This window comes from Salvelinus alpinus, chromosome 3 (genome assembly GCF_045679555.1).
Source record: "Salvelinus alpinus chromosome 3, SLU_Salpinus.1, whole genome shotgun sequence".
In the NCBI taxonomy this organism is placed as follows: Eukaryota; Metazoa; Chordata; class Actinopteri; order Salmoniformes; family Salmonidae; genus Salvelinus; species Salvelinus alpinus.
The window spans coordinates 9,543,525-9,565,453 of record NC_092088.1 but is presented as its reverse complement, the minus strand read 5'-3'; the positions used below and the strand labels follow the sequence as shown (position 1 = coordinate 9,565,453).

At 45.0% G+C, this 21,929-nt stretch overlaps 1 protein-coding gene across 2 annotated transcripts in view; it reads left to right on the top strand.

Annotated features, from left to right (window-relative positions):
• The window catches only part of LOC139569986 (ATP-binding cassette sub-family C member 3-like), a 53,467-nt gene extending 31,891 nt beyond the window's left edge, over positions 1-21,576 (top strand). The window contains exons 8-31 of one of the 2 annotated variants that reach the window (XM_071391398.1): positions 1,135-1,374; positions 2,187-2,364; positions 2,579-2,740; positions 3,148-3,240; positions 6,522-6,725; positions 6,939-7,085; positions 8,127-8,214; positions 8,768-8,834; positions 8,929-9,055; positions 9,216-9,392; positions 9,596-9,763; positions 10,353-10,533; positions 11,293-11,398; positions 12,224-12,380; positions 12,530-12,737; positions 13,117-13,427; positions 15,765-15,964; positions 16,417-16,543; positions 16,754-16,855; positions 17,386-17,532; positions 18,024-18,182; positions 18,283-18,449; positions 18,733-18,927; positions 21,083-21,576. In XM_071391398.1, coding sequence (XP_071247499.1) covers positions 1,135-1,374; positions 2,187-2,364; positions 2,579-2,740; positions 3,148-3,240; positions 6,522-6,725; positions 6,939-7,085; positions 8,127-8,214; positions 8,768-8,834; positions 8,929-9,055; positions 9,216-9,392; positions 9,596-9,763; positions 10,353-10,533; positions 11,293-11,398; positions 12,224-12,380; positions 12,530-12,737; positions 13,117-13,427; positions 15,765-15,964; positions 16,417-16,543; positions 16,754-16,855; positions 17,386-17,532; positions 18,024-18,182; positions 18,283-18,449; positions 18,733-18,927; positions 21,083-21,194 — 3,823 coding nt within the window. In that variant the 3' untranslated portion in view covers positions 21,195-21,576. Of the gene's footprint in view, positions 1-1,134; positions 1,375-2,186; positions 2,365-2,578; positions 2,741-3,147; positions 3,241-6,521; positions 6,726-6,938; positions 7,086-8,126; positions 8,215-8,767; positions 8,835-8,928; positions 9,056-9,215; positions 9,393-9,595; positions 9,764-10,352; positions 10,534-11,292; positions 11,399-12,223; positions 12,381-12,529; positions 12,738-13,116; positions 13,428-15,764; positions 15,965-16,416; positions 16,544-16,753; positions 16,856-17,385; positions 17,533-18,023; positions 18,183-18,282; positions 18,450-18,732; positions 18,928-21,082 lie in introns of those variants that run through there. The other variant, XR_011673988.1, reaches the window with a different exon arrangement.
• The last annotated feature ends 353 nt before the right edge of the window (positions 21,577-21,929 follow it).

Sequence of the window (21,929 nt, the reverse complement as noted above, 5' to 3'; positions counted from 1 at the left end):
AAACATTTCAATCCTACCATCTTAATAATTGATTGGATTTATGTTTTTCTCAAAGTGAAAATATAAATTGTCTTCCCCTTTTTTAACTTTTAAGCAAGCAGTTGGCTACCACATAAATCCTTAACCAGAAAGCTTGTCAAACCAACTTGCTAGAGCATAAACATTTAGCCAAAACAACTTTCTGCTTCAGCTTGTGAAGACCACACAGCCATGGCCCCCACTGTTCCATTGCTTCAGCTTGTGAAGGCCACACAGCCATGGGCTCCACAGATCCATTGCTTCAGCTTGTGAAGACCACACAGCCATGGCCTCCACCGTTCCATTGCTTCAGCTTGTGAAGGCCACAGAGCCATTGGCCCCCACAGATCCATTGTACTTACATTGTATCTTACTAGCACTGACTTTGCAGCTGGCTGCATTGACAAATGTTTTCGTTATGACGACTGTGAGATGGTTGTCGTACATAATCAACTGTAAATTGCTCTGGATAAGAGCGTCTGCTAAGTGACTCCAATGTAAATCTCTGGTCCAAAATCACTTAACACCAGTTTGACTGCTAAACTCCAACCTCCGTTGTTCCACACATTCTCAAACAACAAACCATGCCCCCATCTGTGGTCAAAAGGTTTTTACTGCTCCAAAGATTGAGGGGTGAAATTCAGTACCATTGAAGATACTGCAATTATTTCCCCACCCACATTTTCCCACAATGCATCATAATTTACAGTATACTGCAGTAAGCCTTTCCTTCCTCCCTTCCCACCCTCCTTTCCTTCCTCCTTCCCTTCCCTTTTTTCCCTTCCCTTCCTTCCTTCTTTCCCTTCCTCCCTTCCTTCTTTCTTTCTTTCTTTTTTTCTTTTCAGTTTCCCTGCCAAGTTCTGTCTGGTTTACCTTCAGTAAACAGAAGGACCAGTAAAGTTATATGAAGGAGAGGCCTAAGCCTGTAATTGGGGGTGTGAATGAGGGTTATGTTTCATTGATTAATCCCCTGTTGAAATCTAACCCCTCCACGTTCAGATCTCTGGGAGAAAATCACACAAACATATACAATATCTCTGCTAACTTCAAGGAAAAAGTTGACTTTGATGAATGCTTCTTCTACTGGAAACTCATTTCCCCACATTTTCTCCACAGTGCTGAGGACCGGTCCACCCAGGCTCTGTACTCCAAGCCTCTGCCAGCGGCAGAGTCCAACCACGTAGGGGAGGAGAACAGTCCTGAGGAGGTGGAGGTGTTGCTGTCCAAAAAGAAAACTCCCAAGAAGCCCTCCTTCCTCCGCTCCCTCATCAAGGCTTTTGGACCCTACTTCCTCATCGGATCTGCCTTTAAACTCCTACAGGACCTCATCACCTTCGTCAACCCACAGCTCCTCAGGTAAGTAGAGCACCACGAAGCATTATAACCCCTTATGAAGCCTATATGTCAAGATGAACACGTTGAACGTGGCCTGAATACAGTTTGAAGTTCTGAGTAAAGATAGAGATCTGTGTGATATTTCAATATAACTGCTGCAGTTCCTCTGTCAGACCCATCGCAGGAGCATTTGTTTCCTTGTAGCTTCACAGGGTGACAGGACAACATTGTTCCTCTCACTACCGCAGTGTTTCCAAGTACCTGGACAGTATTTACCTATGTGGTTTATGGAAGGAAATTATCTACCTAACAATCTATCATGGTCTCTCATTTTCTCTCAAATTTAAGTTTTGCATGGTGTTCGTTCTTCGTTCTTATGGTCTTATTTGTATGTGATGCAAAGCCAACGTGTAAATGTCTTCCCGGTGTAGGCTATCGTGACTGGGTGTGTATTTGAATGATGGCCGCTTTTCTGTGAAAGCATAAACCCCCTCTGTGTCGAAAAGAGGGGTTTATTAATTATGTATTTCCCTGAGAGAAGAGACAGTGATAGATTGTTAGGTAGATCATATCTTTCCGTAAACCACATAGGTGTCATGGTGGTTAGCTCATAATGGGAAAAACTTCACCTCCCTTTGCTTGTTTTATGTCCTTCATTCTAGGGCTTGCCCTTTGCTCATTGTACTTACAGATCACATATCATTTGTATATATTCAGTATGTTATGCTGCAAAACATTTTCTTAGTAATAATACATTTCAATTTATTTCCATTTGATCTCGATCTCTCGCTCTCTCGCTCTCTCACGCTCTCTCTCTCTCTCTCTCTCACTAGTTTATTGATCTCGTTCACGAAGCAGAAGGACGCTCCCACCTGGTGGGGTTATGCCCTGGCATTCCTCATGTTCTTCACAGCCTTCCTCCAGACCCTCATCCTGCACCAACACTTCCAGTACTGCTTCGTCACTGGGATGAGGCTCCGCACCTCCATCATAGGAGCTATCTACAGGAAGGTACACACAGGCAGAATCTCTCACACACACAGAAGCATACACACACACACACACACACACACACACACACACACACACACACACAGAAGCATGCACGCAGATACCCATATGCATGTATTCACGCAAACACACACATTCAATACAGTGGCGAAAGTACTGAATCTCTCTCTGTTCTGCCTCTATATCTCTCTCTCTCTCTGTTCTCTCCCCCTAGTCTCTGATCATCACGAACGCGGCCAAGCGTACATCTACAGTGGGAGAGATAGTCAACCTGATGTCTGTGGACGCTCAGCGCTTCATGGATCTCACCACCTTTCTCAACATGCTGTGGTCCGCCCCACTTCAGATCATACTGGCACTATACTTCCTGTGGCAGGTGAGTTCTTACCATGGAGGTGGGTTTATTAGTCCGCCATAGAATAACTAGACCACTGTAGGGGAAGTAGATCTAATGACATCTGTGTTGATTAGTCATGCCTGGTCTGTCTGTATTGTTGAACCAGGGTCCATCTCTGTGTTGATTGGTCATGATTTGTTTCTGTGTTGGTTGGTCATGATTTGTTTCTGTGTTGATTGGTCATGCCTTGTCTCTGTGTTGATTGGTCATGCCTTGTCTCTGTGTTGATTGGTCATGCCTTGTCTCTGTGTTGATTGGTCATGCCTTGTCTCTGTGTTGATTGGTCATGCCTTGTCTCTGTGTTGATTGGTCATGCCTTGTCTCTGTGTTGATTGGTCATGCCTTGTCTCTGTGTTGATTGGTCATGCCTTGTCTCTGTGTTGTAGAACCTGGGTCCGTCAGTGCTGGCTGGTGTTGCTGTGATGATCCTCCTGATCCCTTTAAATGCTGCCATCGCTGTGAGGACACGAGCCTACCAGGTATACATAACTCCCTCTGCTACTCTGCGGGCTTATCGTTGTGGACAAGGCTTTGTAGTGGTGATGATGATTGTTAAGATGATAAAGTCTCATAGAAAATAAGTTGGCTGTTTAATCTAAGGGTCAAAGTAGAAACATGTGCCCAACTTTTTACCACAGAAGTGCTAATGGTCCAACAACAAAGCCCTGTATAGATCTGCTGTGAGTTTGTACTATTGAGCTTCAAACTCTGCCTTTTTTGTCTTTTGACCAACCATATCTTCAGTCTAAGCCGACTAGAAAGTATGTGCCCTCAGGCCTGGAGAGAAGCAAAAAATTATTCCGCTTCCCAAGAATAGTAAAGCCCACTTTACTGGCTCAAAGATCTGACCAATCAGCCTGTTACCAACGCTAAGTAAACTTTTTTTGGGGGGAGGGGGTGTTTTTATTTTTTATTTTATTTCACCTTTATTTAACCAGGTAGGCTAGTTGAGAACAAGTTCTCATTTGCAACTGCGACCTGGCCAAGATAAAGCATAGCAGTGTGAACAGACAACAACACAGAGTTACACATGGAGTAAACAATAAACAAGTCAATAACATGGTAGAAAAAAAGAGAATCTATATACAATGTGTGCAAAAGGCATGAGGAGGTAGGCAATCGAATAATTACAATTTAGCAGATTAACACTGGAGTGATAAATCATCAGATGATCATGTGCAAGTAGAGATACTGGTGTGCAAAAGAGCAGAAAAGTAAATAAATAAAAGCAGTATGGGGGTGAGGTAGGTAAATTGGGTGGGCTATATACCGATGGACTATGTACAGCTGCAGCGATCGGTTAGCTGCTCAGATAGCAGATGTTTAAAGTTGTTGAGGGAGATAAAAGTCTCCAACTTCAGAAATTTTTGAAATTCGTTCCAGTCGCAGGCAGCAGAGAACTGGAAGGAAAGGCGGCCAAATGAGGTCATGGCTTTAGGGATGATCAGTGAGATACACCTGCTGGAGCGCGTGCTACGGGTGGGTGTAGCCATCGTGACCAGTGAACTGAGATAAGGCGGCACTTTACCTAGCATAGCCTTGTAGATGACCTGGAGCCAGTGGGTCTGACGACGAACATGTAGCGAGGGCCAGCCGACTAGGGCATACAGGTCGCAGTGGTGGGTAGTATATGGGGCTTTGGTGACAAAACGGATGGCACTGTGATAAACTGCATCCAGTTTGCTGAGTAGAGTATTGGAAGCTATTTTGTAGATGACATCGCCGAAGTCGAGGATCGGTAGGATAGTCAGTTTTACTAGGGTAAGTTTCGCGGCGTGAGTGAAGGAGGCTTTGTTGCGAAATAGAAAGCCGACTCTAGATTTGATTTTGGATTGGAGATGTTTGATATGAGTCTGGAAGGAGAGTTTGCAGTCTAGCCAGACACCTAGGTACTTATAGATGTCCACATATTCTAGGTCGGAACCGTCCAGGGTGGTGATGCTAGTCGGGCGTGCGGGTGCAGGCAGCGAACGGTTGAAAAGCATGCATTTGGTTTTACTAGCGTTTTAGAGCAGTTGGAGGCCACGGAAGGAGTGTTGTATGGCATTGAAGCTCGTTTGGAGGTTAGATAGCACAGTGTCCAAGGAAGGGCCAGAAGTATACAGAATGGTGTCGTCTGTGTAGAGGTGGGTCAGGGAATCGCCCGCAGCAAGAGCAACATCATTGATATATACAGAGAAAAGAGTCGGCCCGAGAATTGAACCCTGTGGTAACCCCATAGAGACTGCCAGAGGACCGGACAACATGCCCTCCGATTTGACACACTGAACTCTGTCTGCAAAGTAGTTGGTGAACCAGGCAAGGCTGTCATTAGAAAAACCGAGGCTACTGAGTCTGCCGATAAGAATATGGTGATTGACAGAGTCGAAAGCCTTGGCCAGGTCGATGAAAACGGCTGCACAGTACTGTCTTTTATCGATGGCGGTTATGATATCGTTTAGTACCTTGAGCGTGGCTGAGGTGCACCCGTGACCGGCTCGGAAACCGGATTGCACAGCGGAGAAGGTACGGTGGGATTCGAGATGGTCAGTGATCTGTTTGTTGACTTGGCTTTCGAAGACCTTAGATGGGCAGGGCAGGATGGATATAGGTCTGTAACAGTTTGGGTCCAGGGTGTCTCCCCCTTTGAAGAGGGGGATGACCGCGGCAGCTTTCCAATCCTTGGGGATCTCAGATGATACGAAGGAGAGGTTGAACAGGCTGGTAATAGGGGGTGCAAGACTACAATTGTAGTCTGCTGCTGGAAAACGTTTGTTTTATGGCTTTATACCCCCTGCTATATTGTGGATAAAGAGTTACCTGTCTAACAACAGAGGGTTTTCTTTAATGGAAGCCTCCATCATAATCCAAGTAGAATCAGGCATTCCCCAGGGCAGCTGCCTAGGCCCTTTTTCAATCTTTACTAATGATATGCCACAGGCTTTTAGCCAATGTGTCTATGTATGCGGATGACTCAACACTATATACGTCAGCTACTATAGCGAGTGAAATCACTGCCACCCTTAACAGAGAGCTCCAGTTAGTTTCAGAATGGGTGGCAAGGAATACGTCAGTCCTAAATATTTCATTGCAATAGCATTGTATTTGGGAAAAATCATTCACTAAAACCCTAAACCTCAACTAAATCTTGTATTAATAATGTGGAAATTGAGCAAGTTGGGGAGGTTAAACTGCTTGGAGTAATCCTAAACTGTCATGGTCAAAACATATTGATACAACAGTAGCTAGGATGGGGAAAAGTCTGTCCATAATAAAGCGTTGCTCTGCCTTCTTAACAGCACTATCAACAAGGCAGGTCCTACAGGCCCTGGTTTTATCACACCTGGACTACTGTTCAGTCATGTGGTCAGGTGCCACAAAGCGGAAAATTACAGAACAGGGCAGCAAGACTGGCCCTGAAATGTACAGGGAGAGCTGACATTAATAATATGCATGTAAACCTCTCATGGCTCAAAGTGGAGAAGAGATTGACTTTATCACTACTTTTTTTTGTAAGAAGTGTTGTCATGCTGAATGCACTGAGGTGTCTGTTTAAAAGACTAGCATCTTTTAATGAGTGTGAAATACTGTATTTTCCCTTAATCTGAAAAAATATCAACAGTGAATATGCTCTCTAAAGTAGCATTGTTTTGACATCCTCTCTCCCTCTCTCTCTCTCTCTCTCTCTCTCTCTCTCTCTCTCTCTCTCTCCCCCTCTCTCTCTCTCTCTCTCTCCCCCCCTCTCTCCCGTTCTCTCTCCATCCCCCTCCTTTTCTCTCAGGTGGAGCAGATGCAGTACAAGGACGCTCGTATCAAACTGATGAACGAGATTCTGAACGGGATCAAAGTGTTGAAGCTGTACGCCTGGGAGAACTCCTTTAAAGACAAGGTTCTGGAGATCAGACAGAACGAGCTCAATGTTCTCCGCAAGACGGCCTACCTCGGTGCTCTGTCGACCATGGCCTGGACCAGCGCACCATTCCTAGTACGTAGTACGGGACACACACACAGCATCTATATTGTCCTTGTTGTACACTATATACCATTTTTGTACACGGAAGGTCAACTCCTCGTGATATTTCCAAGACTAATAGCTATTTTAGATGGGGTGAGTCCACTCTGACAGCTGTAGTGCAGACCCACGAGCTGCCCAGAGGATCTACTGCTATGATTTTTTTTTATCTTATTGTCTCCTCAGGTTGCCTTGATGACGTTTGCAGTGTACGTGACAGTGGATAAAAATAACATTTTAGATGCGGAGAAAGCCTTTGTGTCTTTGTCTCTGTTTAATATCTTACGGTTCCCTCTCAATATGCTGCCCCAAGTCATCAGTAGCGTTGTACAGGTAGGCTCTCTTCCTCCTATCACTCTCCTCCTCCTCCTCTCACTCTGCTCCTCCTCCTCCTCCTCCTCTCACTCTGCTCCTCCTCCTCCTCTCACTCTGCTCCTCCTCCTCTCACTCTGCTCCTCCTCCTCTCACTCTGCTCCTCCTCCTCCTCTCAATCTGCACCTCCTCCTCCTCCTCTCACTCTGCTCCTCCTCCTCTCACTCTGCTCCTCCTCCTCCTCTCACTCTGCTCCTCCTCTCACTCTGCTCCTCCTCCTCTCACTCTGCTCCTCCTCCTCCTCCTCTCAATCTGCTCCTCCTCCTCCTCCTCTCACTCTGCTCCTCCTCATCCTCCTCTCACTCTGCTCCTCCTCATCCTCCTCTCACTCTGCTCCTCCTCCTCCTCTCACTCTGCTCCTCCTCTCACTCTGCTCCTCCTCCTCTCAATCTCCTCCTCCTCCTCTCAATCTGCACCTCCTCCTCCTCCTCTCAATCTGCACCTCCTCCTCCTCCTCTCAATCTGCACCTCCTCCTCCTCCTCTCACTCTGCTCCTCCTCCTCCTCCTCTCACTCTGCTCCTCCTCCTCCTCCTCTCACTCTGCTCCTCCTCCTCCTCCTCTCACTCTGCTCCTCCTCCTCCTCCTCTCACTCTGCTCCTCCTCCTCCTCTCACTCTGCTCCTCCTCCTCCTCTCACTCTACTCCTCCTCCTCCTCTCACTCTACTCCTCCTCCTCCTCTCACTCTGCTCCTCCTCCTCTCACTCTGCTCCTCCTCCTCCTCTCACTCTGCTCCTCCTCCTCTCACTCTGCTCCTCCTCCTCCTCTCACTCTGCTCCTCCTCCTCCTCTCACTCTGCTCCTCCTCCTCCTCTCACTCTGCTCCTCCTCCTCCTCCTCTCACTCTGCTCCTCCTCCTCCTCCTCTCACTCTGCTCCTCCTCCTCCTCCTCTCACTCTGCTCCTCCTCCTCCTCCTCTCACTCTGCTCCTCCTCCTCCTCCTCTCACTCTGCTCCTCCTCTTCCTGTGCGTGTGTATTGTGTTGACTCTGTAGCTTCTCATCAGGCCAGCGTGTCTCTGAAGCGTATTCAGGACTTCCTGAGTCATGAAGAGCTGGACCCAGAGTCTGTGGACAGGAATAACACTGCCACAGGTAAACATGGACGCAGCTGACCAAAGAACCAGCCCTAGCTGACCAAGAAACCAGATCAATCTTGGCTGGGCTGGTTCCATTTCACTCCCTAGGCTGTTCTGATAGGCCACAGGTTTTTCACTGACATGAAGGGATAGGATAGAGGTTAGCTAGTGAGACAGGGCCTCTGAGGTAATCTAATGGTCTGTTTAGTCATTCTAATGGTCTGTGTTTCTGATAAGTCATGCTGACGTTGGCCGTTGCCATGGTTCCCCTGTCTGCCATTATTGTAGACGGTTGAGTTTTCAATAAGTAACAATGGGGGGTGTTTGTAAAACATTTTGGTTCTGCATACTGTAGTCATTACTCTTGGCTTTTGTAATATAAACATTTTGGACTCTACCTTGAGGTGACTTAAGGGAATTAGACACAGGGATTCCACAGTGTATAGTCATGGCTTTTCCTTCTTGGCTCTGAGACCGTTTGAATTTATGCTTCCAGTTTGGTAATGCTGTGTCATGATTGGTGTTTTCCTAACTGCCTTTCATTCTTACACTTGTGTTCTCCCCTTCAGATAGCTCAGTGACTGTTGTCAATGGAAAGTTCACCTGGGCAAAACAAGATCCTCCTGCTCTGCACAAGTAAGTTAGCGAGTTGTATCATGAAAAGGACAAATAACCATTTAAGGGAACGAATGCACTTTACCGATGTGCCCTTGTGTGTGTTTGTGCGCAGTATAAACCTGATGGTGCCGCAGGGCTCTCTGCTAGCGGTGGTAGGACATGTCGGCTGTGGGAAGTCTTCCCTAGTGTCCGCTCTACTGGGAGAGATGGAGAAACTGGAGGGACACATCTCCATACGGGTACGTCTGCACTCAATTCAATTATACCAACTGAAGATTGATTGGTGGGTCGATTGCTTGATTGATCGACTGATTGATTGTTAGGTGTTAGGGTTTAGATTGATTGTTAGGGTCTAGTTGTAGTTCATCTGTACTGAGTTCCTTCACTCCTCTCCTCCAGGGTTCGGTGGCCTACGTCCCCCAGCAGGCCTGGATCCAGAACGCCACTCTGAGAGACAACATCCTATTTGGCAAGGCCTACAACGAGCAGACGTACCGCTCTTGTCTGGAGGCTTGCGCCCTGACCCCTGACTTGGAAGTACTACCTGGAGGAGACCTGACCGAGATTGGAGAGAAGGTAGGGAGATGGGATAGAATCTAACATGGGTTGTTTTTGGAGCTAAAGGCCATGTTAGCCCACTGAACTAAAGCTTAGGCATTAGCTCTGGGAGCTAACTTGGGTCTTTGAGTCTCAAAGCAATGACTTTTGAGATCAGTGATTTGCTTGTGATTGCTAGCTTGCTAGTTATTTCTCTGTCTATCTGTCCCTCCTTCCCTCAGGGTATCAACCTGTCTGGTGGCCAGAGACAGAGGGTGAGTCTGGCCAGAGCTCTGTACAACGAGGCAGATGTCTACCTGCTGGATGACCCTCTGTCTGCCGTGGACTCCCACGTGGCCAAACACATCTTCGACCACGTCATTGGCCCACAGGGGGCGCTGCAGGGCAAGGTGAGGAGAGTAGTCAATCTGCTCTGTTCTCCATACATCACAGAAGAAGAGAGACACATTCTGAGGGGTAGCAGAGAGAAATGGACTGGTTAAATATCTTGTCCTTTATCAACAATCTTTGGTGGTCAGTCACTACATTGCCACTTTTGTCCATTCTAACATGGCTATCAACTACAACTGACAAGTACATAAGTTATATTCTGTCTAGTTCAGATAGTAAAACCCATTTGAAGAGTCCTCAACTACAGTAGAGGAAGTAGTCACTCTTATTTGTGGTTTACTGTTTTCCATCCTGTCTGCTGGTTGGTTTAGTATCATATCTATGACTTTGTTGCGCTGTTAAGAAACTTGTATATATATTGCAATATTTTACCGATACTGATCAAAACAAATGTTCTCATGCTCTCTTGTCTCTCTGCAGCAGATATATATTGAGCAATATGTTTGGAACATCTATTTGCAATAAAATCGCAGTATCGAATGGCAATACATATTTTATCGGCACCTAAGAATACTGATGATTATCGTATCGTGAGGTCCATGGCAATTCCCAGCCTTAATGACAGAGCCTCTTTTTCGTTTACCCCAGACACGTATCTTGGTGACACACGGCATCAGCTTCCTGCCGCAGGTGGACAACATAATGGTGATTGTGGAGGGCAGGGTGTCGGAGATGGGTTCATACCAGGAGCTGCTCCAACAGAACGGAGCTTTCGCTGAGTTCCTCAGAAACTATTCCCTGGAGGACATCATAGAGGACGAGGCAACAGGTACAACTACCTGTTACTATAGCAGAGGGATTCAGAACTTAGTCTCTTGAGGTCCGTAGCACTGCTGATTTTCTGTTCCACCTGGTTTTTATTTGCACCCACCTGGTTTCCAGTCAGTCCCTGATTTATAAGGGAAGAATTTAAGGAAAGCAGTGGGTCTATATTTGAGGACTAAAGCAGAAAAACAGATACTATTGTTGTTTCTGCTCTTGGAGAGATATCTAAAGCAGAAAAACAGATACTATTGTTGTTTCTGCTCTTGGAGAGATATCTAAAACAGAAGAGCAGATACTATTGTTGTTTCTGCCCTTGGAGAGATATCTAAAGCAGAAAAACCGATACTATTGCTGTTTCTGCCCTTGGAGAGATATCTAAAGCAGAAAAAACGATACTATTGCTGTTTCTGCCCTTGGAGAGATATCTAAAACAGAAGAGCAGATACTATTGCTGTTTCTGCCCGTGGGGTTCTACTGTTCATCCTATACCAGTGCCTATCAATATTTGTCCTGGAAGGCAACTGGGTGTGCAAGCTACTGGGTTTTGCTCCAGCCCTGCTCTAATACATCTAATTCTGCTAATCAAGGTCCTAGTCAGCAGCTGATTAGATTATTCAGGTTTGTTAGAGTAGGGTTGGAACAAAACCCTGCATACCCAGTAGCTCTCTTGGAGGAGAGTTGCCTGCCCATGCCATACACCTGTAGGGGTGTGTACACCTGCTCCATAATTACCACGGTAACCCTGTGACTCAACACCCCATAGTGGCTTTGAGTGATGAAGAAGAGGACTTCCCTGATGACGTCCTTAGCAACCATACAGACATGGTGGACAGTGAACCAGTGGTCGAAGTAAAGAGAAAGTTCATAAGGTACAGTATAAGCCTCTATAACAGTTCATAAGGCACTCGTAAGCCTCTAACAGTTCATAAGGCACTCGTAAGCCTCTAACAGTTCATAAAGCACTCGTAAGCCTCTAACAGTTCATAAGGCACTCGTAAGCCTCTAACAGTTCATAAGGCACTCGTAAGCCTCTAACAGTTCATAAGGCACTCGTAAGCCTCTAACAGTTCATAAGGCACTCGTAAGCCTCTGTAACAGTTCATAAGGCACTCGTAAGCCTCTGTAACAGTTCATAAGGCACTCGTAAGCCTCTGTAACAGTTCATAAGGCAGTCCAAAATGCTTGATATTGCTGCAGCAATTCTGATTTTGTCATATTTGTCACATAAATGCACTGAAGGGGTGAAATGTTTGTTGACGTGTTGCTTGATTGAATAATTTTATTATTATAATTTAAAATATAATTATAATTATAATTTTATTATACTAAAAATTCAGTTTTTGGTCAAAATTGCGAGCCATGTTTTTGTAGTGAGGTGATCGGACGGTTTTATGCGATAATATTGCAATGAATTGACTTTTATCTGGTAATAGTGCAGAGATATGTCAAATTTTCAAACTCTCGCATAATATGCAGGGAATTGTTGATTTTGCCAAAAAATTGCAGACCACAGAATCGCAAAATCCTGAAGGGGCTTCGGTATGTTTAACCCCCTCTGTGATAGACAACTGCTGTATTCTATGTGGTTTTAGACTTCAGTTGCTGTCAAGCATTTTGCGACAAATGTATTTTTGAAAAGTACGATACAAACGATTGATTGATTGACCGATCAATCACTTCCTCCCTCCCTGCAGGCAGATCAGCGTCATCTCAGGGGACCTGGAGAACCCAAGGAGCAAGTCTGTCCGGAGACGTCTGTGCAGCGAGAGGAAGCACGCTGAGCCTGACCCAGAGAAGAAACTACCCAAGGTGGAGAAACTCATCCAGGCAGAGACCACTGAGACGGGCAGGGTGAGTAGAGATATGGAGATGCATCGTTTAGTAAACCTGGTTGAGGGTGTGGACTTCTACCCTCTCCTACCTCCAGGTGTATTCCTAGACAGTACAACCTCTGACCTCTACCCTCTTAACCCTGACCTTTTATTAACCTCTCTCCTCAGGTGAAGAGCAAGGTGTTCTGGGAGTACATCAAAGCAGTGGGGCCTCTGCTGACCCTCTTCATCGGTTTCCTGTACGGCTGTCAGAGCGCTGCTGCCATCGGATCCAACGTCTGGCTGAGCCAGTGGACCAATGACGCGGCTCAGAACGTGACTGAGGAGAATGTCAGCATGAGGGTGGGGGTGTATGCTGCTCTGGGCATAACACAAGGTGAGGAGACCTGCTGTTCATCACCTGAGGATAACAATACCTATCCACCTTACGATGATGTCAATGGTGAAGAAAGTATCTCTACAGCTCAATGTTTATAGCGATTAGAACGTGGTTACATTTGTTCATGGTGTTTGGGTCGTTTGTCCCAAAGAGAGGTTTTGTTATTGTAGGTATTGTTGTGCATGTTTAACTCTTTGACTGTATGACGCTAACTATGAATGGTTGGTTTTGTGTGAGGACCTTGGCCTCTACCCCTCAGTGACACTGGAAGCTTGATTTGAAGTTCATTGAAAAGGGACTCAGCATTCAGGAGAGAGGACACATACAGAACCCATTGTCTCCTCAACCCTCATCTCCCTCCCTCCCTCCCTCTCAGGCATCCTGGTCATGGTCTCTTCCTTCACCCTGGCCATGGGAAACATCGGAGCAGCCAGGAAGCTCCACTATGCCCTCCTGGACAACAAGTTTCACACCCCCCAGTCTTTCTTTGACACCACCCCCATAGGCAGGGTCATCAACCGATTCTCTAAGGACATCTACGTCATCGACGAGGCACTGCCCTCTACCGTTCTCATGTTCCTCGGGACCTTCTTCTCCTCTCTCTCCACCATGATAGTCATAGTGGCCAGCACCCCCATCTTCGCTGTGGTCATAGCTCCCCTGACTTTCATATACGTCTTTGTTCAGGTATTGGTTCTGTTCCGAGGAGCTAACAGTTGCTTGCTCTACTCTCTAGGACAGGAGTTTATGGTGTCAAGTAATACTTTTCCTTTACATTTTTTGCTTACGTTCCTGAATGCAGCATGCAGCGCCCTGATTGGTGGAGCAGTTTGTGACCTTTGAACTTTGGCTTTTTGGTTCTCTTCAGCTTTTTGTGTTCCTGCTATCCGTTTGAGTTTGCTCTCCTCCTCCCTGTCTCCTCTTCCCTAACCATGCATTCACTTCCTCTCTCTTTCTCTCTCTTTACCTACACACACACACACACACACACACACACACACACACACAGAGCGTGCCATGTTGATTCACCAACAGCCGGTACAGTAGTGAATAGTGAAGGAGGCTTCTGTTCCCCTGAGTTGTGTTTGTTGACTGAGGCGGTCAAGCTGAGACCCCGAGAACAATGCTGTGTGTTCTTTACAACCTCACATCCTTCTCAGGGACACGCTGGAGAATAGTGATTTTATACTATTTTTTTTTCGCCTTTATTTAACCAGGTAGGCAAGTTGATAACAAGTTCTCATTTACAATTGCGACCTGGCCAAGATAGAGGGGCGTAGGATGAAGTAGCTCCGAGGCAGTACAGTTCTGATGTTTTTCACTTTTGACCAATCAGATCAGTTCTGATGTCAAAAGATCTGATGGCAAAAGACCAACAAGTGGATAAAAGATTTGGCCTGTATCTAGTGTGCTGCTGCCCTCTGGTGGTAAACGAATGGAAAGACAACTTGTAGTCAGTCTGATGCTACAGGTATCTGTCCACACGGTAGGGAGTTTTAAGAGGATTTATTTTGTTTCCTGTCTAACTATACAGGGTATTGATTAGCTTCAGCGTTTCCATACAGTGTCTTTACCCTTTGACCCAGGAAATTAATACGAGGGTCCTCTTGTGCCAAAATACTACATACCAGTGGGCTGTGAAGACCTAGTATTAGCCGAATCCCAACTTGAGTTAAGATGAATGAGTGCTGAGAGAGATGCTTTCATTTCAAGAAACCACCTCCTTTCAACCCGTTTGATCAGTTCCATAGAAAAGATGTAAAGAGTATGTGTATGTGACAAATAAATCAAATTTATTTGTCACATACACATGGTTAGCAGATGTTAATGCGAGTGTAGCGAAATGCTTGTGCTTCTAGTTCCGACATTGCAGTAATAACAAACAAGTAATCTAACCTAACAATTCCACAACTACTACCTTATACACACAAGTGTAAAGGGATAAAGAATATGTACATAAAGATATATGAATGAGTGATGGTACAGAACGGCATAGGCAAGATGCAGTAGATGATATAGAGTACAGTCTACATATGAGATGAGTAATGTAGGGTATGTCAACATAAAGTGGCATAGTTTAAAGTGGCTAGTGATACATTTATTACATAAAGATGGCAAGAATATTATATCCTGACGTGAAAACGGTTGACTTTGTGTCTGGGTTTGGATGTTTCGCTGAGGGCTCCTGGTCATCATTGGTTTTACCAGTGGTCCAGGAGCTAGCAGTTTCCTGAAGTAGGAAAACGGATATATTTCTGCCGGTGAACCATTTGAAACTGCAGTTCTTACGGGTGAATATAAGCCAGGGTTCTGTGTGTTCACGTGCCTCTGGAGAGGTACTCCAGGGTTTAGATATGTGTTATAGCGTGTACTCCAGGGTTTAGATATGTGTTATAGCGTGTACTCCAGGGTTTAGATGTGTTATAGCGTGTACTCCAGGGTTTAGATATGTGTTATAGCGTGTACCCCAGGGTTTAGATGTGTTATAGCGTGTACTCCAGGGTTTAGATATGTGTTATAGCGTGTACCCCAGGGTTTAGATGTGTTATAGCGTGTACTCCAGGGTTTAGATATGTGTTATAGCGTGTACTCCAGGGTTTAGATATGTGTTATAGCGTGTACCCCAGGGTTTAGATATGTGTTATAGCGTGTACTCCAGGGTTTAGATGTGTGTTATAGCGTGTACTCCAGGGTTTAGATATGTGTTACAGCGTGTACCCCAGGGTTTAGATATGTGTTATAGCGTGTACCCCAGGGTTTAGATATGTGTTATAGCGTGTACCCCAGGGTTTAGATATGTGTTATAGCGTGTACCCCAGGGTTTAGATATGTGTTACAGCGTGTACCCCAGGGTTTAGATGTGTTATAGCGTGTACTCCAGGGTTTAGATATGTGTTACAGCGTGTACCCCAGGGTTTAGATATGTGTTATAGCGTGTACCCCAGGGTTTAGATGTGTTATAGCGTGTACTCCAGGGTTTAGATACTGTATAACGCTGTTTGTCTCTCTTCCCCACGGCTTTAGAGATTTTATGTGGCCACGTCTCGGCAGTTAAAGCGTCTGGAGTCGGTCACCAGATCTCCCATATACTCCCATTTCTCTGAGACCGTCACCGGCTCTAGTGTTATCAGAGCCTACGGCAGACACGATGCCTTTGTACTAATGAGTGACATGAAGGTGGACGACAACCAAAAGAGTTACTACCCTGGTATAGTGGCCAACAGGTAGGTGGTATCTCTCTCCTACTGTACATTCACTATGGACTCTGGAGGACAGTGGCTGTGTTCCAATTGTCTTAATGTACTTCCTTTCCTCGTTCCCTTTTTTGGCTCCTACTGATCTGAAAGTGGCTGGGTAAGGATCCAAGGGCCCTAGGATTCTCTTTACAAAATAACAGATTCATTTAGTGGACAGTTTGGATTTTGAGAATTGTGACATAGCCACTGACTGGTGCTAATGTTGAAAGCTCCACAGACTAACATGTTCCATCGGAAATGACATACAGTAAGACATTGGTGTCCCACTTCACAATAAGTGGCCCTAAATACTGAATATAGCCTATATTTGCATGGCGATGTAGTTACATAAGCAGGTACAGTGCATAGACATACTGTGTGTCAGTGCTGCCCTAACAGTGTGTCGTGTTCACGGCGTGTGTGTGTGTGTGTGTGTGTAGGTGGTTAGGGGTGCGTATAGAGTTCATTGGGAACTGCATCGTGCTTTTTGCTGCTCTGTTTGCTGTGATCGGGAAAGACAATCTCAACCCTGGACTGGTGGGACTCTCTGTGTCCTACGCTCTACTGGTACAGTACAACATATTCATACATCTACTGTCCGTCTGTCTGATACACATTTACATTAAATGGTGCCCGTTGCCTGCCACTGTGATTCTGTTGTGGAAATGACGTCACGCTGCTTGCTTAGCGAGTATAGCTTCCTCCTGATTTGGCTCATATTGAGGCTCGAACCGTAAGCATCACTCATGCTACAGTACTGTGTTGTCCTGGTAACAGGTGACCATGTCACTGAACTGGATGGTGAGGATGACGTCGGACCTGGAGAGCAACATCGTAGCCGTGGAGAGAGTCAAGGAGTACTCCGAGACCAAGACTGAGGTACAGAGCACACACGCAATGCTTACTAGGGTAGGACATTACATATGGAAATCAACCAATGAACCAGGTCTAATCGCTCAGAAGTACAAGGCAAAGTGACAGTGGAAATGTTGTGTTGTTGCCCGCTGTTTGTTACTTAAGACCACCTGAGTTCTGTAAATAGTATTTATATATTTTTTTAAACATTTTTCATAAGTGTGTTTTTATTTTTAGCTGTTTGGCTGCCAAATCAGACTCACAACCATAGAAGACTAATACAAGTGGAACTAGAATCTATAACTTGGATATTATGTAACGTACAGCGATTCCCTTTGATGTGGGCGGCTGGGCTATATAGCATACTGTACATTTCAGACTACTTTGATTATTACCTAAATATAACCCCTTCTTTACTAATCATGTGATTGAGTTTCTAGTATACTGTGTTTTCTGAAATATGGCTCTTCTCAACCTCTGCGAAATGTGGGCAGAATTTGCAAGTGTATAGGAAGTGTATCGTTTGGCATAATTGTGTTTGTGTATGTTGCAAGGCACCATGGGAGGTGGAAGACAAGAAGCCTTCCCCTGATTGGCCATCCCAGGGGAAGGTAGAGTTCCTTGACTACAGTGTGAGGTACAGAGAGGGACTAGACCTGGTCCTCAAGAACCTCACCCTCAGCGTCGTTGGAGGAGAGAAGGTGAGAACCACAGGCCTAAATGGTGTAGATTAGTGAGGAAAACATGCATTTTAGACACGATGCGTATAGATGCCGCAACAAGGCCTCAAATACAGTCGCAAATCAATGGAGAAACTTGACACCGTGAAAACACCTGGGAAATGTTCATTTTGGGTTGAATAACATTGCTTTCGTTCGCCACTCGGGACATGTTAAATGGTTGTTTAACACACTGTTACAGAATGTACCCCCATGAAAGGACGCTGTACTCCTGCCATCACATTTTATACACAGATAAAATGCTGTTTAGTTTATCAGAGCAGGTGCTGATGTGTGTATCGAGCGCGCAGATATCAGGAACAAGTGTTTGAATTGAGACTGGTCAACTACAACGCTCGCTGGGCGTGCAGATATCAGGAACAAGTGTTTGAATTGAGACTGGTCAACTACAACGCTCGCTGAGCGTGCAGTTTTCCGGGGGTTTTCATTATGTTGGCCTGCGTGTGTTACAGATAGGTATCGTGGGTCGCACTGGGGCTGGTAAGTCCTCTATGACACTGTGCCTGTTTCGGCTGTTGGAGGCGGCAGGGGGAGAGATCACCATCGACGGGATCAAGATATCAGAGATAGGGCTGCATGACCTGAGGTCGAAACTCACCATCATACCACAGGTACACACACACACACACACACACACACACACACACACACACACACACACACCCTACACGTTCCTCACCTCCACCTCCACTACCCTCTCTACGTCCGCAGGAACCAGTGCTGTTCTCTGGCAGTCTGAGGATGAACCTGGACCCCTTTGATAAGTACAATGACGGGGAGGTATGGAAAGCTCTGGAACTGTCCCACCTCAACAAGTTTGTCAGCAACCAGCCGGCTAAACTGCAGTTGGAGTGTTCAGAGGGAGGAGAGAACCTCAGGTAACATAATCCCAACCACTTAACAACTGCATGTCTTCAGACACATTTGCACCTGTGAAAGGCCTTTACCTGTATATTCAGGTGGGAATTAAAACAAAACTAAGAACATTTGGAATACAAACATGTCTTTATTAGGATATTCTCTTAAGGATGTTTACCTTTCTCTGAATCTTTCTTTTAGCTTTTTGTACCTTTTCACATTTTACTCGTCTGGAAAATAATGTAATAATAATTTGTGTGTGTGTGTGTGTGTGTGTGTGTGTGTGTGTGTGTGTGTGTTCAGTGTGGGCCAGAGGCAGCTGGTGTGTTTAGCCAGGGCTCTACTGAGGAAGACGAGGATCCTGATCCTGGATGAAGCTACAGCAGCCATCGACCTAGAGACCGACGACCTCATCCAGTCAACCATCAGGACACAGTTTGAGGACTGCACCGTCTTCACCATTGCTCACAGACTCAACACCATCATGGACTATACTAGGTAATGTACAATACATTGCACACGCACACACAGACGGACATACATATATACAGTGCATTCAGAAAGTATTCAGACCCCTTGACTTTATCCACATTTTTGTTATGTTACAGCCTTATTCTAAAATTGATTAAATCAAAAGAAATCATCATCAATCTACACACAATAACCCAAACAGGTTTAGAAATGTTTGCATCCTGTTTCCATTGATCATCCTCAACTTGATAGGTGCCCACCTGTGGTAAATTGAATTGATTGGACATGATTTGGAAAGGCACACACGAGGTCGAAGGATTTGTGCGTAGAGCTCCGTAACAGGATTGTGTCGAGGCACAGATCTGGGGAAGGGTACCAAAAAATATCTGCAGCATTGAAGGTCCCCAAGAACACAGTGGCCTCCATCATTCTTAAAGGAAGAAGTTTGGAACCACCAAGAGTCTTCCTAGAGCTGGCCGCCTGGCCAAACTGAGCAATCGGGGGAGAAGGGCCTTGGTCAGGGAGGTGAGCAAAATCCTGACGATCAGAGCTCCAGAGTTCCTCTGTGGAGATGGAAGAACCTTCCAGAAGGACAACCATCTCTTCAGCACTCCACCAATCAGGCATTTTTGGTAGAGTGGCCAGACAGAAGCCACTCTTCAGTAAAAGGCACATAACAGCCCGCTTGGAGTTTGGCAAAAGGCACCTAAAGACTGACCATGAGAAACAAGATTATCTGGTCTGATGAAACCAAGATTGAACTCTTTGGCCTGTATGCCAAGCGTCTCGTCTGGAGGAAACCTGGCACCCTCCCTACGGTGAAGCATGGTGGTGGCAGCAACATGCTGTGGGGATGCTTTTCAGTGGCAGGGACTGGGAGACTAGTCAGGATCGAGGGAAAGATGAACGGAGCAAAGTACAGAGAGATCCTTGATGAAAACCTGCTTCAGAGAGCAGATGACCTCAGACTGGGTCGAAGGTTCACCTTCCAACAGAACAACGAACCTAAGCACACAGCCAAGACAACGCAGGAGTGGCTTTGGGACAAGTCTCTGAATGTTCTTGAGTGGCCCAGCCAGAGTCTGGACTTAAACCTGATCGAACATCTCTGGTAGGAGACCTGAAAATAGCTGTGCAGCGATGCTCCCCATCCAATTTGACAGAGCTTGACAGGATCTGCGGAGAAGAATGGGAGAAACTCCCCAAATACAGGTGTGCCAAGCTTGTAGCATCATGCCTCAGAAGACTCGAGGCTGTAATTTCTGCCAAAGTTGCTTCAACAAAGTACTGATTTAAAGGTTCTGAACAATTTTAGAATATGGCTGTAATGTAACAAAATGTGGAAAAAGTAAAGGGGTCTGAATACTTTCCGAATGCACTGTATTTACGTACATATACTAAACAAAAAATCTTAACGCAACATGCAATAATTTCAATGATTTTACTGTGTTACAGTTCATATAAGGAAATCAGTCAATTTAAATAAATAAAGTAGGCCCTAATCTATGGATTTAACATGACTGTACAGGGGTGCAGCCATGGGTGGGCCTGGCAGGTCATAGGCCTACCCACTTGGCAGCCAGGCCCACCCACTTGTGAGCCAAGCCCAGCCAATCGGAATGAGTTTTTTCCCACAAAAGCGCTTTATTACAGACAGAAATACTCTCGGTTGTGAGGTCAGTTGAACGTACTGCCAAATTCTCTAAAACGACATTGGAGGCAGCTTATGGTAGAGAAATGAACATTCAATTATCTGGCAACAGCTCTGGTGGCCATTCCTGCAGTCAGTGGCATTGTGTTGTGCAACAAAACTGCACATTTTAAAGTGGCCTTTTATTATCCCCAGCACAAGGTGCATCTGTGTAATGATCATGCTGTTTAATCAGCTTCTTGATATGCCACATTTTTCAGGTGGATGGATTATCTTGGCAAAGAAGAAATTCTCACTAACAGGGATATCAACAAATTTGTACACACAATTTGAGAAAAATAAGCTTTTTGTGCTTATGAAACATGGGACCAACACTTTAAATGTTGCGTTTATATTTTTGTTCAGTGTAAATACATACATACATGTTTTGATCAAAGATGCTGTTTTTGTATCTTGTTAGGTTTCTGGAGAGAATATATGACCTAACAAAGTTCTGAAAGGTTCTACTGATCCATCTTCTCTTATTTGCAGAGTGCTTGTGTTGGACAAGGGACAAGTAGCTGAATTTGACACTCCTTCAAAACTTTTATCCAAGAGAGGAATCTTCTATGGCATGGCTAAAGATGCTGGACTGGCACAATAGCCTCTCTTCTACACATGTATAAAACCTATTGTGCCTTCTGGCAGAAAACAGAGTGCCAGTGAATGTATACTTTTATATGCTGCAGTCCACTGCGAAACCAGGATAAAACACTTTTTAATGTAAAAACTTTTTTTTTTAAACATAAAAAAAAAAAACTTTTCTAAAGAGTGTGTTTCAGGATGAATCCAGCTATTTTTGTACCGTATTGTTTTTGTTATTTAAGCTATACATTTTATTATTAACAGATGTCTGATGGGGAAATTGGCTCAGTTCAATGTGGGATTCCTTTGTGAACCATGTATGTAAAAAAAACTTGAATTCTGTACCACCAAAATATGAAACATGATAATGCCTTTATTAAAGAAAATAAGATTACCTTGTAGATGTTTCTGTGCTCGTTTTCATTTTTATACAAGATCATAAAACAGGTTACCTACTCTGGTATAACCTACTCTACAACAGCAACATTGTTAGCAATGTAGGAGAAAACCAATGTAGAACATTTAGCTGAAAACATAGGAATTGACAGGATTTATGGTTTGATACATGCAGACTGTCAACAGAGCATACATACATGGAACATATGGCCTAGATTAATTAACACTGGAATATTGCAGACGGCAGGTTCGTAGCTTCCACCCCGCATCACCCACAAACACACACCAACTGACACTTACAGCCTGATTGACTGCTGAATAATATTTTTTTTAATTTTTTTTTATGTCTCTGTTACGT